Raw genomic sequence first — 11501 nt, 5'->3', positions numbered from 1 at the left:
GCAGTAACAAATGAAAGAACATTAAAATTTCTCACTACACTGATCTTGTGAAATCTTTTGTAAAATCATTCCTTTCTTCCGAGATAATTACAAGCAAATCTCTAAGCAGCAGTGCTCAAAGAGCATCAGTAGGGGCAGACACACACACAGGCACACACAGGAGCGGGATTCTTCAAAGGAAGGATGACTGTGAGCAAATGCAGTGTTCTGAACACACCTCATAATTACAGGATGTGAACAACACAAACTGCTAATGAGAAAAGGCACCTACATGTTTAATCCCTGAGGAAATCGGTTCCATGGGGCTGGCAGCTCCATGGGTCGCCTACTTCAAGCAGCACATATCCGATGCCACAGGAGAGAGTGGAGCTGTCACTCAGAAGGTACCGCACTGCACTGGTGCGGTGTGACCATGGGGTGGTGCTTCAGGACTGGGACATGGCAAACCTGCAAGGATCAGAAAACACAACATTCCCCTTAGGAGCTAATTCGTGCCTTACTGCTAAAGGCTCCTGAGGGAGAAGCCACCCTTTCTTTGTGCTTTCTCTACACCATCTCACTTGCATGGACACAGATCTACATTTACCGAGGGTGAAAGGAAGAATTGTGACTGCCTAACTGGGATGCTCTCACACAGGTTCTCTGGTGCCTCAACCCATACCGTGTCACTCTTGATACACTGGGGAAACTGTTCCTTAAAGTAAAATCATCCGTCTGGACCTGAGCTCAACTGTAGGATCAGCTGGAATTCTGGATTCTCTTAAAACTTCCCTTCAGAAGTGAGCTACCCAGCAGCTACATTGTTCAACAGGAACAACCCTGAAAACTAAGTATGAAACCAACTTTTCCAAGCACCACTATTTGGTGGCTATTCAGGCCTTTCCAAAATGAAGTTCTGGGAATAGTCTGGACTTGAGAACTAAGCATAGGTCTCCCACCTGCTGCCTGTACTTCAGTTTCCATCCAGTGTGTGTTCGTGAGATTGCCAGTTAGAAAGGTCCTTTCTTGCACAGTTTAAAAGCCCAGACAGGTGGTTAGAGTTCCTCACTGTGGTCACTCACAGCAGGGCTTTTCTCCAAGCATCCTAACTGTTATGGAATTCCTGGGAAGCAGCCACTGGGTCCATGTTATAGACAAGGAAACTGAATGCAAAATGACTCCCCTGGCATCACTGATCTGCGCTACAGGCACGAGTTGTGATGAAATTATCAAGTCATCACCCCCATGTGTGCCTGGGTTTGGTTGTGGTGAATTTCCCAGAAGTGGAAAGTGTTGAAAGAAATGGAAAAAACCCAACAAAACTGAAGGGAGGAGGAGAAATAATGAATGAGGAGAGATAGAGGGAGATGAGGCAGTAAATTAAAGTGGTGAAACCCAGGCTGAAGATGATGCACTAAAAGAACTGGGCCTGTCTCACAGAAGCTGTGATGCAATGCAATAAACCTCACCTTACCTTAAGGACATCACAGGAGCACAACACTCCTGGGTGTGTCTCCACATTAAAGGTCTCCATGAATCCCAGTGTGATCAGGAAGCCATCTTCTACCCAGACACTGTAGCTGCAGGAGCTGAGCAGGGATAAGGTGTTGGAATAGTTGGGGCTGGTGATTTTCCAGTTCTTTCAGTAAAAAACTGACTCTGGCAGTGGGCTGGGAGGGAAAAAAACCCAAAGCAACAGAAAATGATGATCAGAATTATGAACTCAGCTCAGCTGCGCTAGATAAAGGTAGTGGGTCTTTTTCTACACTAGTCTACCCTTTCAAGAAGCTTTCAGAGATGTATCTACCCACTTATGGAAAGAAGCTCCTCTCACACATGTCACCAGGGCATATTTGTTACTGTCGAGAAAACTGCCTTCTCTCTGTCTCCCTCTGGGGTGGTAGGAGCAGGGCAGCAGCGTTATCCAGCACTCCTGCCTCAGGAATGGTGCAGAGGACACCGGAGAAGCATCACTTAGCACAATCCCAGGGCTGGAGGTCAGAAAGAGTGCGATAGCTGGAAGCTCATCAGGAACACTCCGAGGTGTTCCATTTGCAGCCTGTCTGCTCTATCAGAGTGCAGAGTGGTGGGACAGCTATCAGCTCCTCAATTCCAGGAGCCTCTGAATGCAGCTCTTTCTTTTTAATGCCTTTGTTGCCAGACATTTAGACCGTAATTGTATTCTCTGAGCAAAACCAGCTGTGGCACTTGCCGACACAATTGGAGCCACAAATGCTCCCTGCTGAAGAGAAGCAAGAAGGAACAGCCACAAGTGCCCCGAGGATCTCTGCTTGTTGACAGCATCTGATCGCTGTGAAGTGGTGCTTTGATCAGCTGGGAACAAAGGCTTTATGATGTGCTGCAAAAGCTGTAGGAGCAATCCTTTAACTGATGAGGAATGCTGCACTGGCTGATAACATCCTTGTAGCTTTATCCCTCTCTAACACTGAATTAATTGTAAGAGGGAAATTGTTTGACTTTGAATTGTAGCCTTAAACACACCATGACAAACAAAAATGCTATTATCCAGTCATTAATTATAGATTATCACCTAAACCAGACCATACAGTCTCAGGTTGCCATTTCAGTGGAAAAGGACCAAGTTGTGAATGAGACATTCACATTAATTACTGTCCCTTAACTGACCATGGATTTCATGAGCCAAGACTCCAGAGAATAAAACTTGCTTCTACCCTACACCTATGCAACAGCCCTGCTTCCTGCTACAGAAGTGTTTGGATGCAAGCACACACTTGGAAAGGAAAGCAGGATGGGGGGGAACGGGTGAAAGGATCATCTTTGTGTTTCAGGTTTGCATGGCTTTTAGCACAACACCAGTACCACAACACAATGATGCTCTGTGATACCAAAGGTTTCTTTTAGCAGAGGCTGTAATTTCAGAGCAATCTTTCTGTCCATCTTCCCAGAAAGTTATGAGCAGCTGCTCTTATTGACACAAACCCACCCATCACTGCAGTGACTGAGCACCTCCATGTATTCCACTCTGAATGCATTCTCTGAGGCTTTTACACACAGCTGACAAACACGTAGGGTAAAAGTGTTACTAAAAACACCTAGAAATGCCTATGCTGTTAAAACCCAGCACTCTCCTCGTCTTTAAACCCTATTTGAAATGCCTCTCTTGGTCCAAAGAAGCTTGATTAATTCACCTGGAGCTTCTGGCTGCCTCTGACTACCCTAACAGCATCACTCTGCACCAGCAGAAATCAGCTGAGCTACAATGGGAAGTAAATCTTCCATGCTATACTTGTAGAGCATTATAGCAAGTGGATTCTTTCCATAACTGTTATTACCTCATTCTCCCCAGCTACATGCACGTTTCTGTAATTCCATTGATTGTACCTCAAAGTACAGCAGCATTTGATGGCTGTATTAAGGAAGCATATTTTCCAGCACACTCTCCTGAGCTGCTGCAGGTGCTGCTTTAATTTCTCCCAGTGACATAGACCTCACTGCCTCTCCCCAGGCTAAGGTCCCACTACAATGCTTCTGTCCATCCGCTAAGGAACACCCCAAACCCATACAGACATGCAGCTTTAGCAGTGCCATGCAAGTGCAAAATAGCTCCCTCACTGAAAAGCTGAAATCTCCTCATGCTGCTAATATCTGTCCCAGCTCCACAGCCCCTCTAGGCACAGTCTGGAGGCAATTATAGGAAGAGATAGGAAAGAAACTGTGAAATCCTTGGGTGTGAAAAAAAGGCTCAGTGGGAAGCCTTACCCTAAGCATACAAGCCACGATATAATGAGTACTATCTTTACACCCCTAACTCCCTGATGAAATCATTAGGAAGTCAGAATTTCACATCTTCTGCTAGTTCTGCATCAGAATCCTCTCCCACTACCCCCAAAACCATTTTTTTCTGAGCATGGGAAAGAAGGAACACACGGGTCAGCAAGGTTAAATTCTTTCTTACAAGAACCTCATAGTTAGAAGGCTTCTATTTACTATGATGATATATTTTTTCCTTAAAGCATGTTTAAAGGACTGGTTTTAGACCAAATCTTAGCATAAAAACATGTGAGAGAAATAGTGGAGAAAAGACCTCTGTGTGCTAACACACACATACACGCACACACATATACATGCATGCAGAGACAAGAAGAACACTGCATATAACCAATCACTATGGTTTCTGAAGGCTGTTTGCTTTCTGTAGTAACAAAAGGGCAAAGGGACACATGATGAAATTAAAGGCTGAAACCCACAAATCGGATACAAAACCAGGATTAAGAAATAGCACGTAACTGATCTGTGCAATGTGCTATCACACAGAATTTAAGGTGAACTTTTATACCCTAGTGCCATAAATCCAGCTTAAGCTGAGCAGCACACAGACAGCAGAGTTCCTATTGCACAGGACTATGCTGCTGTCTGGCTATACTTTCAAAATCACTTACTGAACTGTATCATCCACTGAAGCATAACCTGCTGGCCAGCATCAAAGACAGGAGATTGGACTTGAGAGATCCTTAGCCCAGATCCATTCTAACAATGGATGCGCCAGAAGTGCACAGAGCTGGGATCCCCATAGGCTGCTATTCAAATACAAACAGTGCTCCATTACTACCCCCCTCATTCAGAAAACTGCCCTTCACATTGTTTTGAAGGACTAAAGGAGACAGAGCCCAACAGATCCTCATTACCTGTTCATTCCTAATTTTGAGGTGAGATTTTCACGCAGTATGAAAGATGTGAGTCATCCCCAGTAAACTCTCCTGACTTGTGCTCACACGAGTAGCCAAAACTGGCTTGACCCAACAGAAGACACACTGCTAGTCCAAGGGAATTTGCAGCATCAGGATGAAAAGCTTAGACTAGATCTTACTTTTCTCCCAGTAACCTGGATCTGGCCACTGGGAGTTCCCTTTGTCAGGGCAGTATTTTTTCCCATTAGCCTGCAAGTAAGAAAGTCATAAACCAGCCAGCACAAAAAGGATCAAATGGGTTTTTAACATCTGCCAGCAGAGATGCCATCCCTTGACTGCTCAGTCCAAGCTTTAGAGCTGCCCAGAGAGTGCTCAATTACGCTCAGGTCATATTTTTATTAAAATCATAGTGAGCTGTTTGTCAGAGGCTTGAACTCTGAAAAATGACCCCCTCCAAACCTGCAAGCCCATTGCCGGTGGCTCAGCTCTCCAGTGAAAGGTGGGTCATAAATTGTACCACCCAGCCATGACAAGATTTCAAGCTGCTTTGATCACAATTCACTGTGACCATGAAGAAGCTCCTGAACAAGATTGAAACCAGCACAAGTAAGCCCTGGTAACTGCCTACATGGCCATGCTACCCCAGACCTTCCCAGTAAGCCAAGGCAGTGATGTTACCTTTCATGTTGCTGATGTGTGTTCAAAGCAGGTATCAAGTGACTTGCTCAGGGTAACAATGTAAGTCTGCAAATGCAGTGACCTGCAATGAGTCAACTGTCTCATCTAAAAGACTCCATCTCCATCCCCTTCCATGTTCCCCTGGAAAAGGGTTCCTGCCATCTTTAGGACTAAAGAGGAGATGGAGTTGGAGAAACTGAGCCTCACAAATTATCATTCAAAGCAACACCTGCTAAACTGCAGAAGTGAGGAAATGCTGCTGGGCTGATGCACCTTCATCCCTGAAGCTTTTTAAACAAAGCATTGGTTTATCTTCAGCAGCTCACCTACAGCTGCTCAGCCCTCCCTTGTTCACCTCTTGTTTCCTCCACAGAGCTGGGGAGCTTTAATCACTGACAGATGCAGAGCACAGCATTACTCCAACATGTTAATGAAGATAGTCCCTGCTCAAAAAGAGTACAATCTAAAAGGACAACAAATGGGTATTAATGTGGCACAGTGAGAGGCACTGTGAGGGACTGAGACATATCAATGAATGCCACGAGCAAGTGTGTTGAAGAAGAACATACCTTGTGTTGCACCTATTGTGTGGAGGGCACTGCTGCCTTGAATGAAGGCAAGACACCTAAGCTCTCGTGATATTCATATTACTTTACCAAATGCCTGGAAGTCCAAGGCTTTGCTCACCAGAACACATTTCAGGTTCCCAATAGGAGATACAGCCAGAGGCATAATATTTGGATCAAAACAGACCTCAAATTCAAACCTCTCCAGAGAATGAATGGGCTCTGAATAGAAATTGCTTCAATTTCCAAGTCTGGGTGCACACAACAGCAAATCTAAAAGGAACATATGTGCAGTTCTGGTCTTGTTATAGTTTAAAAACTATGGAAGGTCAAGCAACAAGAAGTGGACAAGAAATTAAAGAGTTTTCAGGTAGCTGTGATGCTCCAGAGACTTTCACAATGGCTTCTCTCTTATCAGTTTCTGCCTTATCTACCTTTGTTTTTTTCCCTAGTGACACATGGGAAATGCAAGAAAATGAATGTCCCAGAGGCTGCCATCAGCTTTCAACAAGGAACAGCCTCTTTATTGTCTGCAGGAGGCAGGTCTGAAAGGCAAGGAACCAAGATATACAAGTCACCGAGCAAGAGAAGCCTGCAGCCCTTGGCCAGACTGCAACAGGCAGGTCAGGAGGGAGGGCAAACCAGCTCTTCCCAGCACATCTGTCTCCATCTCTGCCTAAGCGAGGAGAAGCTTTAATTATTTCATGCTGGAAAATAAAGGAGAAAGAAAGAGCCTGTCAATATCAGCCTGCTCAGACAGGAGCCCAGCAATCAAAGGGGCAGATTTTGCCCTCATGAAAGTGTTTCACAGAGACCTCTGCTTTGCAGCCCAGCTCAGTGGCTTGTACCTAAAGACCTCTGCAACGTGAACAGGTTCTGGCACATCAGCTGCACCACAGTAATTCCCAGTGTGTACACCTCCACCCATCAGGATACTGCTGCTAAGCTCCCTCTGCTAGCGTGCAAGGATGGTGCCCAAGTGTGCACACATGAATGGGCAACACAAAGCTCCAGCCTGCTAGTTCACAGCTCTTCGTTTTGCACCTTCACATTAAGACCGGGCACATGCTTTACAGTGGAAGTAAATCCATACACTTGTGCTAAAAGCTACCACTTTAGGGAGGTTGAATGAATAGGTCTGTTCCAATACACTGGAGATATGAGGAGTTTGAATCCTGAATCAGACCCAGGCAACCGTGTCTGAAACAAGGTTGTAATAGTTGGGAAGGTAAATGCCCAAACAGCCTTAAGCACTGGAAATTAGATCTAATTCTGGATTTCAGCACTGGGGAGCTCAAAGAAAGTATCTTCCCACCTATGCCAAAATTTAGTGACCATATGTGTGCTTTCCAGCCAGGATTCAGCTCCAGGTGGGCAAAGCTGCACCCACAAAGGATGAATCTGACACCACATGTAGGCCCCATTTCACAGCAACGTGAATCACTTCAGTGCCTGACCACACATGTGCTTTCCCTGCCTGTGGCCTGAGCAGCAGAGCTGGGCAGGAGTCAGCCAGACAAACCTCACACCATGTACTCTTTCGAACAAGAGATCTGTACCTGGCATTGCCTCCCATTTAATGAGTGGATCACTGGTGTCAGTGATCTGTGGACTGTGCTGCTTCTTGGCCTGTGTCCTTCTAGGGACAATAAGAAAACTACTTCTCCATTAGACTTCACAACTTGATTGTTAGTTTTTCCAACACATCCACTAACCCAGGTCCAGAATACTCAGTATCTCAGTACTCAGGGAGCAAGATACACTCAGTTTTGCAAAGCTGGCTGCACTGGCAGCCACAGAGACTGAAAGTGATGGGAAGTGTAGGACAAGTTTCTTGCTTCTGAATTTAATCTGTCTAAAGCTGAACACTGCTACCTATGAAGCAATCAAAACCAACTGCCAGGTGACACATTACTGATGTCCCTAACAGCAGCAATTAGCCCACAGCCACTTTGCAAACCAGGGCCTCTGCTCACAGCCCTGACTAACCCCCCACACCAGGTGCATAAGGAATACCGAAAACAACAACAAAACCCCACAGCTTTCATCTCGATTCATCAGTGGGTCTGAGTCAGGACTGGATGTAAGTGGATGCTGTAGGTAGGGAAGCATCTCCTGATCTAGCAAGAGCTCACCTGCGCATGTCCTCTTGTTTTCATGCAGTGTGTAGCCAATCCGACAGCTGCAATAGTAGCCCCCCACGTAGTTGTGACAGTGATGGTTACAGAGGGGTTCACCATCAGACAGCTCTTGGCACTCATTGATATCTAATGGGTGAAGCACAGAATTAGGCAAACGGCACCCTTCAACCACAGTGTGTCTTGCTCTGAGCCACTGTTCTGTGAAGTTGGCTTGTTTGCTTTCAGTTGCTGTGCCCTTTTGCATCTGCTGCCTTCTCACACCTCACACCAGCAGCCACATTCTGTGAGAGCCCAGGGAAGCACTAACCCCACCATACACGTTTCTTACACCTGCATTAGGGGCTGGTCTCTTACCTTCAGCAGCATAAAACGCCTCAAAACCTGTGAATGGTTTCTCATTGGAGTAATCAGACCGAAACACTACCATGAGGTTGTTGTCAATGGAGTTGTAGGTCTTGTTGCCCGGAGCCTCCTCAGTGTCTGTGCTATCCTTTCCACACAGCGTGGCCAAGGTCCTCCCACCAGAGCTCAGCTGCAAAATGGGTAGACAAATCTACCAGATGAGCACAGAGCTTTGCTCTTCCCAACCTGCTGCCATGGCTTGGAAAGCATGTGTTTAATAGTGTGAGGAAGGAGGCCTGGATGCTCTCTAAAGGTGCTTCTAGAGGTGAGTCCAGATCCAGCGACAGTTAAGAGAAGATTTCCCCTAGTCTCTGTGATTTAAGCCCATAATTTTGTCCTCCTTTTCCCGTTCAGAGGCCCACATAAAGCTGTGATGCAGCCTGGGCTATCAGCACCATGCTTTGTTTATAACCCTGTTGTTAATTTGGCACTCTGAGGGACAATCAGATCCTGGTTTTGCATACTCTTGTGTAGCAGCTTCCTCTGTAATGTGTTATTATGCCCATGCAAACACCAGAAGAAGGAGGTAGCAAGGCCTTAAGTCAGCACCTGGGCTGCCTGGACTAGAGCACATGCCAGCACATGGAGTACAAACCTTTCAGGGACACCACTGATCACTCGACCACTTCCCAAAGGAAGTATCTTTGCTTCTTTTCCTGAGGTTGTTTCTCACATTAGCTAGCAAACACACCACAGCAAGTGTGGCAAGTGCGCGTTTAGACAAGCTGACAGTATCTTGTTTAGACTATCGCTTCTACTTTTACAGTCTCCCATTATCCTCTGTGTAAAGCACTACTTGTTAATTTAAAACACACACTGTAACTTCAGCGAAATGAAGCTCAAATGTTGTTTTGGGCAAGATTTCAAGTCTTTCGCTTCATGAGAGGGAACATCAGAATTCTCTGAGCACAAACTACTCAAGTTTCAGACATTTCAACATGACAACCAGTTCTACTTCCTGGTCCCATGGGCCTCAATAAACACATCATTTATACATCAGCTGAGCCTAAACTTTACTAGCTGTCTAGAATCAAGTGCTTACATCAGTTATGTTGGTCCTGCATGTGTCCTGAATCACATATACAGAGTTTTTAACAACTTAGCCTGCTACACATCACCCTGCCCTACACATACCTTCACATAATCATATTCACACAGGTAGGACAGCTCCAGGTTGAAATGGGTGAAGTAAATGCGGACAGAATATCCCTTGGGAACAGTAATATTCCAGATTTTCTCCTTGTGATTTGGGTAGCCATTTGGGAAGTTGGGGGATATGATCCTCCCATACATCTTCTGCAGCAGAATGCTGCTGCTTACTCCACTGTAAAGCACAGCTAGCAAGACAACTAACCTGTGTCAAAGGAACAGAGATGAACAGAGAAAGAGTGAGCATCAGCTCACATCATACACCAAAAGCCACACATCCAAACTGCCAGTCTCAATACCAATCAGGTGTCTTGGTGCTAACTGAAATCTTCATGTTCAACACCCTTCTCATTTAATAAGAGAAGAAATTAGAGGTATCAGTGAAGTGATACTGTAGGAGCTGCTAAACAAGAGGAGAATCACACTCATGCTTTCCAAGGCCTGCACAAAGCCAAGTGGCCAGAGAAGCTGGGGAGGTCCCTGTGACTACACTCACCTCATCATGCTGCTCTCCTGCCTGAGCCTGCTCTGAGCCCCAGGGAAGAAATCTCTCCTGATGTATTTGCATTTGGGGGTGGATGTATTTATTGTGTGAGCTCTGCTGTGTTTGTCTGGATGTTGAACTCTGATGTTTATCTCCCACCCCCTTCAGCCTGCTGAGTTCTGGGAACAGCAATCACTAAAAACCAGGCTTGTGCTCAGTGCATGAGGACTCAGTCAGTGACAGGGAGAGACAGAGAGAGATGGAGGGGATGGATTAGGAATGCTGCAGGCTCTTGGACCGAGCCATAGTATGGAAGCTCTGAGGGAAGGCAGGCAGTGGGAGGAGGTACAGAGTGGCTCCAGTGTCTTCATGGGGGAGTGAGGAGAGCTGAGCAATGCTCTCTCCCTCTAACCAACTGATCTGCAATTACTGTTAATGCAAACAGTATGCTGCTGGAAGTAGTTTCTTCCCTTGTCAGAGCAGGAATGTGTTGTAAACAAAATAATGGTGCACATGACAGGATTTCAGAATAGTGAGAGTCTGCTCAGATGGGCCTGGGTAATGGGACACTCAGCTGACACAACACTACAGTGCACAGTTTAAGAAATGCCAAAGTCTTCCCATCCTCAGATGCACATTTTAATCCAGTACAAGCTTGGCCCTGCTCCATGCCTTGCTTATAGGCAGGGTTTGCTTTTTATCTCACCCATCCTGGAACGCCATGAATCCTTATTACTGGGAATTCTCTTATGAAAAGGAAAAAGAAAAGGAAAAATGAACTTTGATTTCTTTTAAACATTTGCAGATCCACACAGGGATTTCACACCACTACAAGACCCCAGGGAATTCAACCTGAAGAGCCAGTGCTATAGGACGTAAAGCTTTATTAATTCAACTCTTTGCTGGGTTGAAGATGAGCTGAGTTGAAGAAGATGGCTTCTTTCCAAGACAGCATTTAGGTTTCCCACAAAAACCCTATTCCAGCACATACAGACATAGGTCTAAACTTATTTATAGAGGGTGAAAAGCCAGATATGTTAATGCCAATGCTAGGTCCCACCTATTCCCTGAGAAAAATGGACAGGGAGCAGGAAAACTGATTTGCAGCAGGGAACAGCCAATTGAACTGGACAGGGACTGGCAGGAAATTTATACTGAGATACTCTGTAATTAAATGGACACTTTCTGATACTCAGGTTTGAACAGCCAAAAACCATTACCTCAGGCAATGAAGTTGGTGCTGGCAGGAGTTATTACATCAACAAAACTAAAGCCAACAAACCATTTAGCAGACTGCAAGCAGAAAACACTATTTAATAAAAGTGAAGGAGAAACTAGTAGCAGCAATAACTAATTTCATTGCAAGCATGGTTAACAGACAAGAACCCAGGGGAGACTTAGCCCTTCCCATGGCCCACTAGCTGCTAAAATG

General features: G+C 45.5%; 1 protein-coding gene across 1 annotated transcript; it reads right to left on the bottom strand.

The window, feature by feature from the left end:
- Window positions 1–6401: 6401 nt before the first annotated feature.
- MASP2 (MBL associated serine protease 2) lies at window positions 6402–10110 on the bottom strand. The gene is made up of 5 exons (XM_005143662.2): window positions 10082–10110; window positions 9571–9790; window positions 8389–8566; window positions 8029–8160; window positions 6402–6600 (listed from the first exon to the last, which is right to left on the bottom strand). Exons 1-5 carry the CDS (start codon window positions 10087–10089, stop codon window positions 6596–6598), a joined length of 543 nt encoding a protein of 180 aa, XP_005143719.2. The 5' UTR covers window positions 10090–10110; the 3' UTR covers window positions 6402–6595.
- Between the last annotated feature and the right edge of the window lie 1391 nt (window positions 10111–11501).

Source organism: Melopsittacus undulatus, chromosome 12, assembly GCF_012275295.1.
Source record: "Melopsittacus undulatus isolate bMelUnd1 chromosome 12, bMelUnd1.mat.Z, whole genome shotgun sequence".
Lineage (NCBI taxonomy): Eukaryota > Metazoa > Chordata > Aves > Psittaciformes > Psittaculidae > Melopsittacus > Melopsittacus undulatus.
Note: the sequence above shows the minus strand (reverse complement) of the source record. Positions and strands in the feature narration are given on the sequence as shown.